At 34.6% G+C, this 20755-nt stretch overlaps 1 protein-coding gene across 1 annotated transcript in view; it reads right to left on the reverse strand.

The window, feature by feature from the left end:
* Positions 1 to 20755, reverse strand: part of ASCC3 (activating signal cointegrator 1 complex subunit 3) — a 250900-nt gene that overhangs the window by 61968 nt on the left and 168177 nt on the right. Inside the window, exons 21-30 of the mRNA XM_071446475.1 lie at positions 20135 to 20360; positions 16432 to 16586; positions 12670 to 12768; positions 12032 to 12200; positions 9945 to 10165; positions 8495 to 8580; positions 6876 to 7042; positions 6593 to 6738; positions 6385 to 6505; positions 4237 to 4379 (exon numbers count right to left, since the gene is read on the reverse strand). Of these exons, the coding sequence (XP_071302576.1) occupies positions 4237 to 4379; positions 6385 to 6505; positions 6593 to 6738; positions 6876 to 7042; positions 8495 to 8580; positions 9945 to 10165; positions 12032 to 12200; positions 12670 to 12768; positions 16432 to 16586; positions 20135 to 20360 (1533 nt within the window). The remainder of the gene's footprint in view (positions 1 to 4236; positions 4380 to 6384; positions 6506 to 6592; positions 6739 to 6875; positions 7043 to 8494; positions 8581 to 9944; positions 10166 to 12031; positions 12201 to 12669; positions 12769 to 16431; positions 16587 to 20134; positions 20361 to 20755) is intronic.

Raw genomic sequence — 20755 nt, forward strand, 5'->3', positions numbered from 1 at the left:
AAGAGAAAGAAATGAAGAACCACTCTATTTACAGATGCAGTCTCCTCTTTGAGATGCACTGCCCATTCACATTTCTTGTCATGATGCACCTGTGCCTCAAAAGCATGACCAGGACAATCTTTACAAATTGATGTGTAATGAAGAGTCCTTGCTTTTATTGCAGATGGCAAGGAAAACAGCTTCTGCTGCTGCTTCTCCAGTCTTTGCTGAAAAATAAACTCAGTCTTGGGGCACATTGCAAGAGAGAGAAATTTTGGAATGCATATGGACAATGCAACTTACAGAAGAATTAAAAAACCTCATGAAGGCTCTAAAGGGAACTATTCTTTTTATACTAGAGACTGCCCACTCATACTCTGGATGAACTGTAGCAATGTTGCTTAAATCCTGAAGAATGTCTGCATGTGCAGTTGGAAAATGTAGGGGTGAGCTTTAAAGCACCAGCTACAAATCCTGCTAAGTATGGTATTTCAAACATCATTGGAGACTTCCCTGGTAAGACTAAAGTATATGTAATGCATCAGGTCTCTGAGTGGCCATTTCTTCACAAAAAAGCATGCACAGAGCCTGAAACTTAGTTGGATAGAATCTATGAAACAAATTTAACTATTTTAATGCAGCAACAGGCCCAGCAGAGCTGCAAAACTGAGCAATACTAGAAACAACAATTTTCATTAAGTACTGGCCAGATTTATGAAGATTGACTGCTGTCTCAGCTTTCTGAATGCCTTTCAACTTTCTGAATATTGCAATGGGTACGAGCCAAAACCTGCATATCAGATATGAAATTCAAGGAAAATGTCCAGGAAGAACCATTCCCAAAACCTAATGAAGCTGCCTATAAGATATCTATTTTTCAATAGATGCCTGTATAACAAAATTCTTTCGTGAGCATAATTCAGTTGCACCTGTTAGATAATGACTCCTTTGAGGGAAAGAACATCTTGCATGATTCCTCCATGATCCAGGCAAGCTGTTATCTACTTTGGTGGCAACAGTTGAAGAGTTGTTTCTATATGTCACTTATACATACAAATATGTTTTCCAGAAGGTTCATGCAAGTTCATGTCATTTGAAATATAACTGATTGATATGCTGCCTGAATTTGATATTTGGACCTGGAAGTGGATTTGCCTGTTCTCTGAGAGTACTGTGAAAAGCAGCCTGGAAGTTTGTGAACAGAATAATTCATCACAAGCTTCAAACAAGAGCCTGGTTTACCACCAGAGAGAGAATCTCTACAGAGAAGATGAGTGAAGCAAACATGATGGCATAGCTGATAAACAAAGATCTACTATTGCTAACAGCACATTCACAAAGACTCAGTACTGGTCTCTGCTGCATTCAGTCTCTTCCCCACAAGGCCTGAATTTCTCTGATACCATCACAAAAAAGAACAAAGAAAAAATGTATTTAATGGCTGTAAGAATCTGTCTTTACCTCAACATCAGTCGTTTAGAAGTTATTACGGATGGCATTGTTTTAGAACATTTCAAGAAGCCTTAAGAAATCTACTGGGAAGGTCACATAAACAGATGAACTTTTAGCCATCATGTAGCAAACTCAATTAAACCATTAAACAAAACTTACTAATGAGTTCTCAAAGGAATCTTATGCCAGCCAAAATTAATATTATGTATAATATGTATTATGTATAATAAGGCCGACTGAAGAAAAAAGCCATGGTCTGAGATACAGCTTGCTAACTTTCTATACACCCATGAAAAATTTCTTATATTTCAAAATACTTGACAGTTAAGAATTACATCTATTTTGAAAATAAAGTAATTTATCTGTAAATCCCCCTAAAGGAATAGTGGTTGGCAAAAAAAAAAACCCCAAATGTGAAAAACTGAAAGGAATAAAAAATGTTGTTTAAAAGGCAACAAAATTTAATTCTTCTGACTGGTCCATTTTAATCCCATATGGAATTAAGAAACTCTGCAAAATTGAGAAAATTTCCAAAACTGAAATTTTGGAAAAGGGATTAAGACATGGAATGCCTGCTATAAAGTATTTGCTAGTTCTACTTTTCAAACTTAAAAGTTTTATAGTGGTCTGGAGAGAATTTTGTCTATTTCCTGTCTAATTCTGACTTTAATATTACTTGAGATTAAATTTTTAAAATTTAAACCCCCTAAATTATGATTAGTTTTTATTATTATTAGATTATTATAAAAAAAATTGGGCAGGATATATACTATGTATGTAGCACTACTAGAGCTTTGTTCTTTGCTTCAATGTCAAATGAAACTCAGGCTAATCGTGCTCATTTAAAACACAAAACTACAAACTAGGCCCATAATTGCCCAAAGAAATGTCCACTTGAAATTGTGGGTACTTCAAACAGAATTGTGTTCTGCATAATAGTGGTAAGATATAACAACTTAGAACTTAATCCTCAGTCTTTTACATTTACGTAATCAGAACTGAGTAACTTGGTAGGTATCTCATGCTCCAAACATTCAGCTTATTAATTCAAATACAAATCATATGCAAATGTTATTAAACTAATAAATGCAAAGTCTGCTTGTCCTTGTTGGCTCCTATTTCAAAACCTTCAGAGGCTTATTCTGAAACATGAAATTCAAAGACTCCTAATAGAAAACCCTTTTCCAGCAAGTGAAGAAGCTTCAGTTATAGTTCTTTTCAGAATAGCAGTGGCTCCCAGGACTTGGGGAAACTATCCATAATAATGCAAGTCATTTAGGGCAAGCTGCACAGTGCATATTCTAATTCTAGGTGAGATTACTGCAGTAAACCCCTACAAGGTACTAGAGTACTCTACTAAGTAATAATAAAAACTTGGATATAAAATGTTTCTATTAGGTTCAAGAAAACATTAAATAGAGGATATACAGCTAGAAAAGCACCATCAAGTTGAGATATGCTTTAGTAATAGTGGTTTATCAGCCAAGATGGCCATTTTCTATTTTAAAATCCATCCAAAACAGAAAGGATAAAGATGTTATGCTTTATCTCTGGGAAATCTCATTTAATTTTTCGGCAAAGAGCAAACAAACACAAATAATATAATCTAGAAACTTATGCTTTTGGATATATAATATTTATAATTGTATAATATTATATATAAATGATCTATTTATATGATATATTTATATTCATATATATATGACATAAAAATATCCATACAATATTCAACTTGGATTTTATATTTATGGTTCCTGCATTTTGCTGTGTTTTGATCATAAATTATCACAGAAATTCCTAGTAGAAGATTTGCAATAGATCCAAAATCTAGTAAACCTGAGTATCGATCAGAAAAACCTGTTTTGCAGCAATGATATACTATAATCAGGACCACTAGTGCAGAGTAAAATAAATAATACTGCATTCAGAGCAGGTGTTTAACTGTGTGAATTAAATATAATCTGGTATACAGTTTGAAGAATACAGATAAAAGAGAATATTGAAAGGTTGTTTATTATTTAGCCACATTTTGCAGTAAACAAAAGAAGATTGAAAAAAAGAAGAAAATGTAATTAAAGATTATATTTCTTGAAAAAGAGCAAAAAATAAGTCTTTCTGCTAGCATTGTTTAACATCTAAGTGTTTGACTTTGCAATCTTTATATTTAAAAAAATCTTGGCAGAAGGTTTCTTTACTTTTTTTATATCATTGATTTATTTCATTGATATGCAAGACTGAAGCATTGCTAAATGATTGGTTCTGCAGTATATCTATCTATCTAGGAATATAGATGGATGCATGTATGTACATAGGTACATATATTCACACAGATATATATGCAAATACATATACTTAATGCATCTCATGAGAAGGATGATTTTTCTCTTAAAACACCGGAGGAGATTTGGTTTAGATTTCAGCTTAACATCTATAAGTCACAGATGTCCAGCTGTAAACTTTAGAGAGCACTAGCCCTCTTTCTTTTAGTCTTTGTCTTATCTTGGTATCAAAGACTTGCACCCTGTGATATATGTTGTCTGGGACCATGGAAGTAGCATTAATAAGATATGCAGGAAAAAACAAAGATAAAAGAGTTTGTGTTCTGAAGTTCAGCTCTTGCACAGACGCTTCTATAGCCTTAATGCTGTCCCTACTTTTAATACATAGGGAAATTCAGCATATGCACAACTCTTTCAAGATCTACCCTCAAACGACTCTTTTGTTTCAGATGAATTTTTTTTGTTTTCAAACAAACATCAGTAAGATAGAAGCAAAGCACAAATGAGGAAGGTAAAATGATTCTACCTCTCTTTCATCCATCTTCAGCCATTGTTTGGGATCATCCTCTGTGGCCAGGAAAGCTATGAGATCTAAGGCAGTGAGCCTTGTCTGACGTCTGGATGACACAAAAATAAGAACAGGCTTGGCTGGAGAATGACTCCGAATTGCTGTTGAGCAAAACAGAATTTGAGAATTAGACCCTTTAATGACAAAAATGAGAGTTTCTCTTTGCAATCCCATGGCAGCTGATAGACCTCCCTGCAGATGACATTGAGGTATGTCTACTGAGCCTTTATTCTACTGGATGGATTCAAATGAGGTGAGAGTACACCACCTCTGAACCAAAGGCCATAAAACTACATGTGGCTGAGTCTTCAGCTACTTCAGTGAACACTGTCAGCTAATTAAGAGAACAACCAGTTATCCAAAAAAACCCAACAAAGCACCACAAAATCTAGACAAGCTTCCTAGACTTCAAGCTTGTGAATTCTCTATCTCAGCCTAAAAAGTATGTTAATGTTTTTTCTACACTGTTGGGGTATGTTGTCTCAGACTCAGTGCCATGAAGGTCTAAAATTTGCTTTTTGCCTGACCCAGAGCTTGAGCTGCATAAACTCATGCCAGCCTACAGAGGATCACTTCAATCTACCAATATCAGAAAAGGGAAAAAAAGCAGAAAGTGACTTTTCAATAGCTGCTGTGAAAGCGGGCATTACAGTAAAAGAGAACTTGGTTTCTGTGCCAACTAACTAGTTCAATATATTTAAACCAATTATGATATATTCAAACCAATTAGGTTTTAGGACTTTTTAAAATAGCATTTTCTTGCTCAGCCCATCTTTGAAAAGTTTCAGGTTGCAGGGAAATTTTTATGGTCTCAGGAATAAGTATTGCCATGAAAATGCTAAAATAACCTTGACTGTATCATGTCAAACAAGTCGGGAACAGAGCGTGCAATAAATCATATTTATACATATTTTCTAAAATCAACAAGCACTAGAAGTATAAACAGGTGTACCTAGAATTTCAAATACTCTCTTTAAAGCACTTATAAATCCGTTTGTGTGTTTTCTCATGTACTTCTCATTCAAGCAATTAAATTTATGTATTGTTAATTTCTGAAAACTATTTCATACTGCCCACCAGCACATATTATTCTTCAGTTCATGAACACTACCCAGCATGTGCTCCTGCATGTACACACGCAATGCAGTTATGAAATTATTGAAATGGGAAAATTCATGTGTATTTATACCTTACAACTATATATGCCAATATATCTAAATATTTTAAAAGACCAACATCTAATGGATTTTTGTTGCTTCAGGAACAGGTGTAGCAGAACAGCCCAAGACAGATTTATTGTTCATTAGTGTTTTTGTACAACACTCTTGTGGAGGTGTAAATAATCCGAGCTGTCAAGATTGGTCTCTAGTCCACAATCAATACTTTGCTTCTGTCATAAGGCTAATTAAAGCAGCTAAAAAGTCCCCTCACAAATGTCACCTCACAATCAACAGCAGTTCACACCACAAAATTTATTTTGGAGGTTATTTTTAATTGATATAATAAATAATCCTTATGTAACCAAAACAAAACATGTTCAAATAAAATACAAGAGAGCTTTTCTTAAATCTATACTGCTTGCCAGCTTGGTTAAGAATAAAAAATTGGAAACAGAAGCATATCTGGATGCACTACAAATTTTGAATTTTATGGTTATTGCTTTGAAACTAGAATTATAGGAGGTTAGCCTGACTTGCAACTTCTGTTCACAATTTTTTTAATGCTAACATGCAGTGGTCCATATGAAAATACCTCAGCAGATTAATAATATGAATGATTTTATTGCTTTCTAAATTTCCAATATTTTTACACGAATATTTCTTTCTGGTGTCAAACACTAAGAGAAAACACATTTTATTTCCCCTTCACTAACACTAATTTTATTCTTCTGTTCTAAATACATTACATTCCTCTTTTACATGTTGCATTTGCAGCACACTTTATGTTTCAGACAAATATCTTTGGGCCATTAGCGCAGCAGATTCTCCCAATACATGCCAAGAGTACATACACTAACACATGTTGCAAATGTGCTGCAAATGAACTATGCAAAGTCCCTTTTTCTATTAGAGAAAAGAAGAAAAGGTCTAGGAGCTGGTTGCTTACCCTGAAAAGCAGGTTTGTTCATGCTGGCCATGCGAGGACAGTAGTGCTGGCCAGGGAAGCCCTGGATGTGCACCTCCAGAGGAACCGGGCGCACTGATGGTCGGAAGTTGAACAGACCCATCTACAAGAGAAGATTTTTTTCAAGTTTAACCTTGAATTATCTTACCAATTGCTATTTTGTTTTCCTGCATGAAAAATTTTTTCATACCTGATTAATGTTTAGCCAGTCAGCAAGGTCTCTGGCATTTGCTAAAGCAGTGGATAAACCAACCACTCTTACTGGCTTCTCAGTGTGAGATGAGATAAAGTTTGTTCGAGACACAATGACTTCCAACACTGGGCCTCTCTCATCCCCTAGTAAATGAAAAGTATATGGAAAAACAGAGAAAAAGGAAAGGTTCAGATGTCAAGAAGTATATTCACATCATAAGTACCAGCACACTTGTTCAAATTTAGCAGTGATTCTGATCAAAAGCAGTGAAACATCTCACCTAGAAGATGGATCTCATCTATGATGAGAATGGCAACTTTTTGAACATAGCTTCTGTTCTGCCAGCTTCTGCTGACACCATCCCACTTCTCTGGGGTAGTAACAATCAGGTCAGCTTGGGCAATAGCTCTCATATCAGGAGTCACATCTCCTGTCAATTCTACAACCCTGTAATCAAGAAGGACAGTGGCTTGGCTTTACAAAGCTTTACAACATCTTAATGTTAAAATATTTACACCTTTATAACTTAAACTCTTAAAAGAGGGAAGAAACAAAATTAAGCAAAGTAATTTTCCTTCTTGCCAAATACATTTAATAGGATTTTCAAAATTGTTTTAAGTAAATAAACCTGCCTCTTTGTTTTCCTAGTAAATACTGTATAAATACCAAATATCATTCTTTAGCAAAACGATATAGAAAGAAAAGGAAGAATATGAGTCCCAACCAACAGTTAGTTCTTCAAAATGAAGATAACATAATACTGGTATGATGTAATGTGAACCATAACATCCTGTCACAGACAGGATGAAAGCTTTCATGGAGGCTACCAAGTTGCTGCCTGCTGTTCTGCATGGATCTCTGGTTTGAATAATAAGGCTAAATTGCAGTGTGTATTGCATTTGTTGGTGAAGGTCCATTAAGACTGGTGCAGAGATTAGCCTCAGATTACTTTTTGAAGAAGATTAGCAGATTTTTTCCAATTGTTTGCAGCATTTGTGATGACCCATCATTTTAGATGGATCCATTATAATGGGTTTTAGACATTTCAATGACATATTCCAAACCCAGTTGAACATAAAACAAAAATTCCTAAAAGTAATGTGTATATTCCGTAAAAGATTATAGTCACAAGTAACTGTAAATTACAAAAAAAGAAATAGTACCATAAAATATTTTAACTCATTTCTGTGATAACAACAGGAATATTACTGATAATTTCATGGACACAGAGCAGCATGTCTTTCTCTTGTGGTGTGCTTTGAGCTTAACTTAGGAAAAAGACTGTATTTGGAGAAGGTGAAGGCCCTAAATAATGCATTCTATGCATAAAAAATTTAATGCAGGACATTATAATTTTGGAAAGCATCAACATGACTGATATACCTTACAGATCATAAAGTAATGGCTGAACTCCAACACCTGGGAAGATCAGCAAGAAATTAATGTTACCAAGGAATAAAATTATATTAATTTATATATGAAGGACATAGTGTAACTACTATTATACAGTTCATGCAAGTCCTGTATGTTCCTTGCAGCTGAGGTTTCTAAGGAGAGCTTAGTTTGACTTACATTTTCAATTTCCAAGGATATTGTGGAGTGAAATCTGAGCTTTGTATTTTTTATACTGACAAGGAAGAAGAACGAAAATAGCTGGGTATCAAAGCATATCCCTTTCTTAGTTCTGATTTTGATCTATCACTTTTGATCTATCATTTTTGATCTCAGTTTTGATCTGTCAGTGACTACTGATAGAACTTTTCAAGTACTAGAAATTTGAAGGACAGTATAAAACCAAAACCCTTTTTGAAATACTCATAAGTATTTTGAGATTTTACTCATACTAGATGAGCTGCTCTTTTGTTTCTCATTTCTCTGATTAGGTAAGGAGAAACATACTTTTTACCAAGCTTTTCTTCAATCCTTACTTTCCAGTCCTCAATCCTCTCACGGACGAGTGCTTTCAAGGGTGCAATGTACACTGCCTGCAAAAGAAAAGGCACAAAACTAGAAGTAAACCAAGACACCTTTATTAAAGTGTACCTACAACACATGGTATTTGTGAGATTTGAACCTACTAATAATCCATAAAATAAATAAGGTCTGAGTTCCTGAAATGACCTACAACAGGATTATATTTAAAACAGACATAATGCCTGAAAATAATGGTTTATTTCCTGAGCAATTAAGAATATTCAGATAAGGAATAATTTCTTGAAGTATTTATCACACCTTTTAAAATCCAAAACCCACTTATGTAAATAATGGCTTTTGTTGCCATGACTATAAAATCTGCATGTTAACATTCTGGAACAGAAATAATCTGAATTTCTGGCAAGCAATATCCTACCTGATTTCTAGTTATGTCATTAAATTAATAAAAAATACCAATTAAGTAAAAAAGCTGATTATCTTAAGCAAAATGTCACAATATTTTTCCCAAAGAAGCCTGCAGTACAGAGGGGAATATGCTTACATGTACAAAACATATTTACTTATAGATTTATGGTTAAAAATTCTAAAGCTCTTGAACAATGAAGAAACTGCTACATGAAGAGTTCACATACATTCTTTGAAATATATAGCCAGGCTTCCAGCTTTATTAAAACCTAAAAGATGCATTCCTTTGAGAACTGGCTATTTTTTATGTCTCACAGATAAGTTGGAAGTGTATGAGTGACTTGTTTACCTCACTTGGACTAAGAAATTACATGAAGATATTTAAATTCAAAGATGATTAAGGAGTTTATGTACAGAATTTCTGTTAATGTAAAGGTTATACTGTTTTTTCTTTAATCTCCCAGTCAGAGACAAAGATTTTTGAAAGACTTTAAATCTAAAATGTGGTTAACTAAGACAATATGGCTAAGTTGAGAAGCATATATATATTCACTTTGAAAACTCCAAAGGCTGAGTTGTTCAGCTTTTAGGCAATTTAAAACACAGGGGAGAGCTGGAACAGAAAATTGGCCTGTAGTAATTAATTGCAACTTATTTGTTTAAATAATAGAGAGACTGGGCTAGCTGTAGTCCCATGGAAGGGAACTAATAGCTATAAAACAGTACCACTGCTAGAAGAAGGAGATTAAAGCAGGAAATGCTGTTAAGTAAAGTAGAAAAGGAAATCCAGCATGCCTGCATGTCATTTTTGTAGATTTAACTCTAGCTGTCAACTGATTAAAATAAATAGTTAAAATAAAAGCATAAGGCACATAATGCAATAACATTTTGTGTCCACACACATATAAATGGGAGAAAGTAAAATTCAGTTCCCCATAGTCTTCTTCTAGACTCTTTTATTACTGAGATGCTCATAACAAAATGACTCTAGTAAACCTGTTTTACAAACCTTTGATGTGGGATACTTGTTAAAAACTCTAAAGATGGCTAATTCAGCTGCAACCGTTTTTCCAGAACCTGTAGGAGCTCCAAGAAGAACATTGCAGTCTGTGTGATAGAGGGTATGGAATATCTGTGTCTGAATAGGGTTGAAGTGTGTGAATTTGTACAGGACTTCATATTCAGGATGTCCCAAGGCTGTGATAGGCAAAGGCTGAAGATCCAGAAGCTCTAAAACCACAAAATAATAGTAAGTGGATGACAAGAGATGCCATGACACGACACAGCTTGTTATGAAGATAAATATATTAAACAGTCATTTAGTGAAAAACAGTTTACATTGAAAAATGTTTTACTTAGCATCTCATATGACAGAGAGTACACATTTGGGTAATTGCTCACTTTAAAGAAGAAAAATGAAAAGTTGTTTTATAGCTCTGAAATAATTCTGCAAGTAATTTTGAAAATCTGATTTGAAAATCTGATAGCTGTGAACCAGCTATTTGCATATTAATATTTTTCTTATACCTGTTTTCTTTTTAATCCACCTGTAGTAAGTTCTAAACTCAGTGTGTTAGATCATATGTACGTCCAGCTTTTATGATAACAGAATGTGGAGTATTTCAAGTTCAAGGGAAAAAGTCTTTTTAAGAAAGAAGGATTCTTTGGAGTTTCCAAGTTGATGGAGTAATACAAATCAGATGAGTACAGCTAAATTTTGCATCTTATCCTTTAAATCTATAATTAAAGACATAATGTTAATAAATAAACAAACAGCTTTTCAATATATGATCTTTAATATATCTTGAGGGCATCTGCTATCCAAAGAATTAGAGATTGTGGAATTTGGAAGATGATATATATAACCAGATTGGATTTGGAATCCTACCAAATTAAGGAGACTGCAGTGATTCTGCTATGCAGATGCTTGCTTTGAAGTTTGGGTTTGGTTTTTTTTTTGTGGCTGGAGGTCTCCTCGTCTTTTTAGGGTGCTTCACATTAAGGTATGATATGGGAGCCATAAAATCTACTGAGGCAATGATGCCTAATATTCTTCACATGCTTTTCACTGGTACCTTATGGCTGTTTTATCATTCCCACTGAAACTAATCACCAAGTGATTTCTTGGGCTCTGTTGAGGAGAAAGAAGGGATTTTTTGCCTAGCAGAGCCTCGACGTACTTCGTTGCTGAGTGGGAACCAGATGGGAATTGAAATCAATTACCATAAATCCTGGAGTCTCCATAACTGGTGATGTGTAAATATCTTTCTGTTTCTTCTGAATAGTAGTCAGTGATCAGTCAATTAGATAAAAAGGTTACACATGCTTTTCCAGACAGTGTAGGTACAGTATAACAATAGCTAAACACTTCACAAACACATGTGAATTTATGCACGCCAAAGGACAACACCGTATGAGAACTGTGCATTTCTGAAGGCACTCAGCAGACTGCTAGATGAGCCAAATGCAATTATAGAGGAAAGGTTTTACAATGACATCAGCCCCAGTGAATGTATAAAGCAATTTATGTATCCAGAAAAAAAGAAGCAAAACACAAACATATGCTTCTGTGCCAAGTGTTAAAAAAGGAGGGGGCGGGGAGGGACACAACTTGATGAGACGAAATGTGATGTTCAGTGCTGCAACAGTTCTTGCTATGATAAACATTTCTCAGCAAAAGTAGGAAAACATTTCATATTTTCAGAATTTTCACTGTTTGTTCTTTGCTGAATGCCATTTATTAGACAGTCTAAGATTATTTTTAGCCAGTCCAGAAGAAAGGTGTTGCTTGCAAGCACTAAGCTAAGACATCGTAACACAGAGATTTGCTTAGTTTTGTATGACAGGTTCAGTTTTCTTATGGTTTATAGAGAATCTGGAGTAACTAAAAGGCTGGTGTTATATAAGATGTATAACCAAAATTCCTGCATTTTGTTCAGGAATTGAAAAGTTTAGAAAGCTGGAAAACAAATATCACAAAGTGAAATTCCATACATTTTTCTCCAATGAAGCAGAAGTAAGAGTCTTATTGCACTACCACAAAAAACCCAATATGATCAATATAAATTAAAGCAAAATTATCAAATTTGAAGTTACCTGTGTGGGGTGGATGTCTCTCTGGAAGAATCAAGTGTTGAAAATTTATGATACATACAGCCTCTGCTCCTAACCATCTATCGGACACAGCTCGAATGTAATATTGAGAAGGAAGAGGTTCAAAAATTGGGATTGTGAACACCAGCAGCTGAGGCTCTTTAGTAATGACCTAGTGCAAACATGTAGAGAATAATTACTACACAGAAAAATCAGTAACTTGAAAAATCACAGTTTGCCTCACTTCCATAAGCATTGCTAACACCAGACGACAGAGTATGCGTGCAAATATTTACATCTTTATAAAATATTTTACTGCCTGGAATGAATTTTTCTTCAATAGTCTTCCAAAGATAAAAATAAGGCTGGCTTTTCATCTTGTTCTTTAACAGACAAAACCATTATAGTCTTTCTACATCACCTGAAAATAACTGTCCCAGCAAAGGAGGAAGAGAAAAAGGGACATTTAAGCTTAGAAAACATTGTTGTGGAAGTCCAAGCTGATTGGGTACATCTGAATTTGAAAACTGTACTGCTGATTTGAAAATCTGCTTAGGCCAAAATACTGTTTGACCTAACAAATCCACATCTCACTAACTTTGTTTTTGTTTTGCTGTGAGATTCTGGATGAAGTGCATTACCTGTTTCTTTTGAATGATGAAGTACTCTGAATGATAAATGTGATCATTAGTAGGGTCTTCTACCCAAATCCACCAGGGCTCTCCAACACTGCCATGTACCTTTATAAGTAGAAAAGATGGTTTTCTTTAAGTTCTCTGGGTTTAGATTCTCTGGATTTGTTAGAAATAGTGGACGTATTTCTAAATGACATAGGCTCATAAAGGAATAGTACAGAAAAATACAGAAATCAGAGGTAACAGAAAAATAACATTTTAATCAGATGAGTCTGCCTAAAGATTATGCTTCAATTAGAGTTTGCTTAAGGTACATATAATAAAAATGGACATGATACAAATGCAACTGAAGGTAGTGCCTCAGGTGTTTATGAATTCACTAAATCCCAAGAGTTCCCTCTATGCTCCTAGGAAAGAACATGGTCTCTTTATTCCTGCCTGTACTTTTGCCTTTAGGATCTGTATAGAAGATTGTTGTTTGCAGCTGTCTGCTCATTTTTCAGTCACAAACATTCTCTCAGGAAAAAACTGGACATGGAATTGTGATATTGCTCTACTTTCTCTCATCCCTCTCCTCTAGAAAGATACAGCAAGTGCATTCAGAAGGCTGTAATGTAGCCATTGTTACAGGTGAAGTGAGAAGAACATAAATAGAGCTATCACTTGATGATTTCCCTGCCACCTGGCAACGTCTTTTTAAACGTAGACTTTTGTTTGCTTTGTTGTGTACCTTACTTTGCAATGCCAGCAATGCTGATGCTAAATTAAGATTTTTTTTTTTTTTTGTCAGAATAAATACCCTTTGCCAATGTACAGGTATTTTACATAAATATTTCAAAAAATAAGAAAAATGCATGGTAAAGGAGTACGGAAGACATAGTAGTAAATGAATGCAGATTTCTGATGTTTCTGATGAGGTCTGTGATAAGTTGCAAAACCAGGAGATGAAAAAAAAGTTGGAATTTTTCCTAAACTTAATAGAAAAAAAGTCAAAGTGCATAGTTGCTTCTAATGGCAATTGTAATGCTCCAGGAATCTGGTATTGATTCACACAGTACACATTATTTTCAGCATAATTCATTACTGTGTCTGTGTCAGAAAACAGTCTGTACTAGTTTGTGAAGACAAAAATATGCACAAAGAATAAAATTAAGGTGCTTTTCTTTCTTTTTTACTACAGTTGTGCAATAGACAAATAGATGGACAGTCATTCATTTTTATTACATTTGAATTTCACTTGCAGCCTCATTAGGAACTGAAGCAGTGAAACTGAAATGACACACAGGTGACATCTTGAAAAGTGACAGTGAGACTATTATTTCATATGGGTTTAGGAGAAATAAGAAGAGAAATAAGAAGAACTAAGGAAGGCAATTAAGTCCAAAGCTCAGAAATTTTATTATTAACTGTAATAGCAACCTAATTTTGGAAAGTCCCATGAAAAAACTGCATGGGGTAAGCAGGACAATCTGGGAACAGGAAACAACATCTCCAGTAATGATTCTCAAGGATTGGGGAGCTCTTAAAACTGGCACATACCTGTGCCTGTATTTTGGGCAACTATCACCCTAAAACTACATGTCTGATGTTTGACTCAGCTAATTCGTATTATTTGCATTATTCTGCATTTCTGCTGGACTCCTCCTGGATGCATTAAGGCTTAATTGCTCTGTCTGGGTATGTTTATAGTCCTTTGCTTCTAACAATAGAATAAAAATCTGAGATTTGGCTCATATGCTTTTACTGAACTTAAGGGATCCCTGTACTGAAAACTAAAGATCAAGCTGATGTCATATCTCACAAAACATCTCTTTCTCTTGTAATGTCAAGCACAAAGTTCTTGATGAGATCATTATAGAATTAATTATCCAGGTAAAGGAACAATCTTAAAACCATGAAATGTTAGCTAAGCAGGGTATTTCAACTAAGCATGGTATTTAAAGTTTTCATAACTGGTTTTATTTGATTACTGCAATTCTTTGGATAGGATTTTTTAGCAACTCACTTTTGCACCAAATACAGGTATACTGGTAAGTTTCTATAGCTATCTTCTGAGAAGCTTGTTAAAATAATGTAATGATAGAGAAGAAGTTTCAGAGTGTCTATGCTTGAATTTGAGACAGCTATTCATTTTCAGAAACTATTAAAATTTAACAGCTTTAGTTATTTACTGTGATAAAAGCTTCATTTACTGAAGAAACAAGAAAATCAACACCACATTACAGAAATAAAAAAAAAAAGAAAAAAACCACTTCTCCAAGTTTTTATGATTACCCATAAACAAATTCACATAAAAACATCTCCATAAGCTTAAATGATCCAACAATCATAATATTTCTAAAGCAATCATCAGAAAAACTGTGTAAAGGGGTCATGGCAGAAAATAGATTTGTGACAAACTTTTGCTCTAAATTTAGAAGTTCAGAATTAAAACAACAGTGTAATTTTGTGTGGATCCCTAACCTGTAAAGATATAGAACCTAGGTTTTCTAGAAAAACCTAACAATGGATTGAGAAATTACTTTGTATTCAGATAAAGTTTAATATGAAGAACAGTAATTTTTTTGTCTTTAGCAGACTACAGGTAAAGTGGATGAACTGAACAATAAAAACTTAATTCAATCCTAAAATGTAATGCTTTCTTTTCCTTCTGAAGTATTGCCCATAAATAAGGTAAAAAAAATTCATTTTATAATTCATGTTAGGAATTCATTCAAATATTTATTCAATAAATCTAGGTGGCAAGCAAAATCAAACTTTCTATATTTTGATTGCTCAAACTCTGTATTTTGATTGCTAATATCCCATTTATAAGGCAACTCGATGAAACTTCTACAAGAAATTAAAAAGCCTTTCATCAGGGAAAATAAATTCTAAAGTAATTTAAATATTTGTGGAATAAACCTCTCATTTAATTATGATTAACGTAAAAATTGTAATCTAAGGGATTTTAAAATTAGTTTTTATTAAAAGAACAGATACTTAATATCCACATTTCAAAATAATTTATCTTAAGCATAAATTTCATAAGTCTAAAAGAAGAAAATTATGTTTGCCTATGGAGGTATCTTTTTTTCCTGTAGAGAGTTTCAGAAGTAACAGCAACAATACAATGCCCCCATGTGGACATTTATGTTTCATTTGGATTTATCTTAAATGTATTTCTAATGAACAGATTCTGGATCAAAGGATGTGTGTATGGCTAAATGTGAAACTGGTACAACTCCTTTCATATAAATCTGCACTATAAAATACAGATGAACATAATTCCAAACATATCTCAGGGTTTTTTTTTTTGTTCAGACAAGTCCCAGCAGAAAAAGGCACTGATATTGTGAATGTATATTTGTGAAGCCAGGAAGAACAGGAACCTGGCATACATGAACTGCATTTCAAAGCTTTTCTGTGTTTGACATTCATTCTTAGTTCAGAGAGCCACTCATGTCTCCCTTTCTCCTGCTTCTTCTTTCTGGGCACATAATTCTAATCTGTGTGTGACTACTGTAAATATTCAGTATTAAGCACTTGTCTCAATGTGTTATAAACAGCCCAATCTTACATGGCTTAACAGAAATGAAAAGATGATCCTTGCCTGCTTTCTCCAACAAAAGTCATAAAAATCATCCCATTCCTATTATCAAATTTGCTTTTTAGCAAAAATAAATGCTTTTTAAAAAATCCCAAAAGCTATGGACAAGCAGTGATCATCTCCTTTACTGAAACTAAACTAATGCTTCCCTTCTTGCCTCCTGCTCCCTCTGTTTTTACCTGGTCATTCCAGGTGAAGTCGGGAGCGATGCTCAGCCGGACTCGGAGCACGGTGCGGGTGATTGGCTGGATCGTCGCTTCCATGATGATGGAGGGTATTTGATGGACACACTGTTTTACTTTTAACCCAATTTTCACATGATGCAGCATATGACCTGCCAAGAAAACATCAGGTGTAACAAATTTGCATTTCCAGGAAAAGGCATACAACTCTGACTTTCAAATAGGCTTTTAGAGAGCAGTGTTATTGCTTGCTTGTTTTGCTCCTGGGTGCGTAAATGTCTGACTCTCTTGACCCAGCATGTCTGAATATTTTGTAATACTTAACTTGAATTAGAGCCTTGAAAAATCAGTATTAACCCCCTAGTTGGCTATAACTAAGGGGTTAAAATAACTATTAAGAATTCACACTGAAAATATTATGTCAAGCTAGTTCTCTCTCCTTCACTTATTTTTAGACCAGGCTCTTATCAAGCCATATAATTCTTTTTCAGAGCACAAATACAAATTTTTTACTTAATTTAACTTCTACAATTTCTGTGCAGTGATTCAAAGCAGACAGAATGCTTTTCATAAAACTGAAAAAAGGTACTTAATAGGTTGAAAATGCACATAAGTAAACATCTCACAGCAGCTCTGATCTGTGAGAATATACCAATGTGTAAATGAGAGAAAGGAAAAATTAAATGTTGCAATATTTTTTATTTTCTATTGTAATCATGGTAACTAGGGCAATAAAGTGATTCTATTTATTTAGAAAAATGTCCTACTTGTATTTTACAGCTCAAATCTCTCTTCCCTTGCTCTTCATTTTGGATATAAAACAATTGCTACTGATATTTTCTGGTATTGGTATGTGGTTCTGTGCATACTTACCCATTTAAAAAAAAACAAAAAAAATTCAAAAAAGGAGAAGTCCTATTATTTACATTATGTGCAAAATGACAAGGTGATACAAACCTTTCCTTGCAATTACAAGACATCTATGAGCATAGCATCTTGAAACTGGTATTTTTAAATTAATACTGACTTTCCCTTTTCAGTTTTTCTTATTTAATAAATTGGCAGATAGATTTGTCTCACGTGAGTGTTTATACTCTGAAGTAATGAATGGTGACCTTGCTTAAGAATCAAACCCCTAACCCAAAGTTTTAATACCTATTTAATCAGTTTAATTTGTAGTTGGTAAAACAATTGCATCTCCAACAAGTGGGTTATTAAAAACCAAAGCCCTTATGTTGGCACACTTGGATGATACATGCAGCATTTCAGCATACTTGCACAGGGACTACCTTTTGCAATTAGAGGTAAAACTTCAGAAATCATGGTAAATAAAGGCAGATGACAAATATTCAAAGATATGACTCAAAAAACCCATGTAGGGAAGTATACTTTTTATGGCAAAAATCACTTTATCTACATGTGTGAGGTGAAATGTGTTAGTACAGGACAGCACTGAGGTCCTTTTACAGTTATGTGCTAGGGGAAAATAAGGCTCCTCTCCCAACTTCTACAAAACGTGATAAAACTCTCATCTCCCTAAGCTCTCTCTTTTTTCTTTTTAATGGTTACATTATGAGAAACCATCAATGGCATTTAAAAAATGCTAAAACCCTCTGAACAAAAGCTGACAAAGAAAATAGGCATGTCTAAAAAAATTTTTGCTTATTCTAAAGTGTTTGTCATCTGCATTCTGAAAAAAAAAAAAGGAACTGTTTATCTCAGCTAACACAGGGATTTCCTGGCTATCTGGAAACTCCATGGTTACATTGCAATAGCTCATAGTTTGGTGTTGATCCATTCATGGTACCCTGGAATCCAGGATCTGTGCACACAACGTGCTCTCCACCCATCGAATGCTTTCATCTCCCCCTAAGCCAAGGGCTGAGTTAGCTCCTGCCTTTGTTACTCTATCTCCAAGGTCTCCAGAACATTTAAAAAGCAAGAAACACTAAGACTGAAACTAGCCCTGTGGGGTAAGAAAACAAGGCAGTACCTGGAAGTTGTGCCTTCCCTCATTTCAACACGGCTTAGAATTTGAAATAAAAATACAGTGAGTTCCTTCGCACGCCTCAGAAAGAGAGGCCAGACAGGAGGAAGTGTGCCAAGCAACTACTTCACAGAGATACACACATCAACTTTCTTTGATATTTGTAAGGCTGAAGAACATGAAATATCATTATGTATGGTCAGCAGTGCCCTATTTTTACAGTCAAATCCCATGTCTCATCTACTTTCAAACTAAGTTAATATAAACCAGAACCTGACAAATTGCAGGTATATATAGATACATTTCCATCTTGTCAATACTGGTTCCAATGCATTGAAGGAAGCAAAATTGGCTTTGTAGTTTTACACAAAATTTCCTGCTTCTCAAGTGAGGGTATGGGAAGAAAGAACAATTAAAAAACCCAAACCCAAACAAAACAAAAACAAACAAAAAAAGCCCCGAACTAAAAACAGCTCCACAAAACCAAACAACAACCACAAAATAAAAACCTCGCTAATACAATTAATGGAAAAGAACACTAAGTACTAAAAGGCATCAAAAATACACAAAAAATTAACAGTGAATTAAAAAGTGCTATAACACTTCTGAATAAAAAACTATAATGCTAGCATTTCAAATAAAATGCAATGGTTTTAATACATTTAACATTACTATATTAAAATGCAGGTAAAGTAAGCATCTGGAATTTTGTTGTAGTCTTTTGGTTTAACTTATTAAATGAAAATATAGCATCTAATTCTGCAAACTTTTACATATTTATTTAACTTTTTTCAGCCTAGATTAGGCACATAACGAATTTTTCCAAGCTAGCAATGTAGTACTACTGCAAATGAAAGATGAAAGAAATATTAAGTTAGATGTGATAGCCTCTAAGCAGTGAGTATGAATGTTATTTTTATTCTAAAATTAGATTTTTCAAAAAATGGCAGTTTGTTTATCAACAGGTTGGTAATAGCAGGTGTAAACAAAGTCCAAATAAAAAAAAATACACTAAGGAAAAAGAAATGCATTACAAGTGATTTTTTTTTACTTCAACCAGCTGGTGGGCAGTTTATGCACAACAGTTTATACAGACTTACTGGAAATTGTCATTATGTCTATCAGTAGGCTTGTGGATTTTCTCATTATTGGACTGTCAAATCCTTTAAAAAATTCCATTAAGGTTTTGTTGCAGTGACACCAGTGACAATGAATTCTCCATGTTCAATGAAAATTAATGCAGTCTTTCAGAAGAAGGCCATTTACTGATAGCATACCTGGATGTAATAATATGGTTTTACTCTTTTCCATATTAATAGTTAAAGAAATAAGGCCACATTGTGCCAACTGGCAAGAGTAAACAGAAGCCTTTTATAGTAGTTTGTTAGGTAAGGTGGGCAGAAAGGGAAGCACACAGGTCAACATAAATATGTATATCTACACATATCTACCTAAATACTTCTCAATAGACATCACCTTTCTATCTGTGTTCTGTGACCACCAGGACATGGGCTGGCCTTATCCTCAGAGCTGTGCCATTTTACAAGCTGTGGAGACTGGAAAAAACCTTCTTGGACAAACCATATTAATGTGTGGTATGTGGCTACGTGGCTTCCAGACCAGAGAGGGCATATTGATGCACGGCTCAGATTTAGTTCTTACTTGCCCATTGTTTTCTATAGTTTAAGCAGATCAGCCTTGCTGGTTTCTCACCTATTTCATCTTTTCTCATGTCCTTCATCTTGTCTATGGTGAGATTCTTCTCTTCCAGCTTGGAGAGGACGGATGGTGGTAGCACTGAGAACTGCCTCAGAGGGCTCACCCAGCCCCAGAGCCGCTTGTCAATGACTTTGCTGAGGTTCAGTAGCCGATAAGTCATGGCAGGCCAGCGTTTCCTCAGGGCAATCTCAAAAAGAGCTCGAACAATGCGAGCTGCATTCTGGAAAGCGAAAAGGGGGGGAAAAAAAAGGCAGAACTGTTGTAATTCTCTCAATATTCTTTGTAAAATGAAAAGGATCCCATAGACTCATCTTTGACAAACCATAACAATAGATTTTTCTTTTCGAACTGATTTCAAACATTTTTGAAAAGTATTTTTTCCATCACTGTCTAGTGGCAAAACTACCTCATGGCTGCATTCTGAAATTATGAAAAGAAACATGTGCAACCAATTAAAATTGTAGTGTCAGGTCTGCCATAGAACTTTGATCACAGTTATGCTAACATTATGGAGTTCTAAATTTATTGTGTATCAATCACTTCTGAGGCAAATTCATTTAATGTCCCCCCCCCATAACAGACACCTGCAAATTCACTTTATATTGAAATTCAAGT

This window comes from Agelaius tricolor, unplaced genomic scaffold (assembly GCF_023055355.1).
Source record: "Agelaius tricolor isolate 1412-34295 unplaced genomic scaffold, bAgeTri1.0.p SCAF_1, whole genome shotgun sequence".
In the NCBI taxonomy this organism is placed as follows: Eukaryota; Metazoa; Chordata; class Aves; order Passeriformes; family Icteridae; genus Agelaius; species Agelaius tricolor.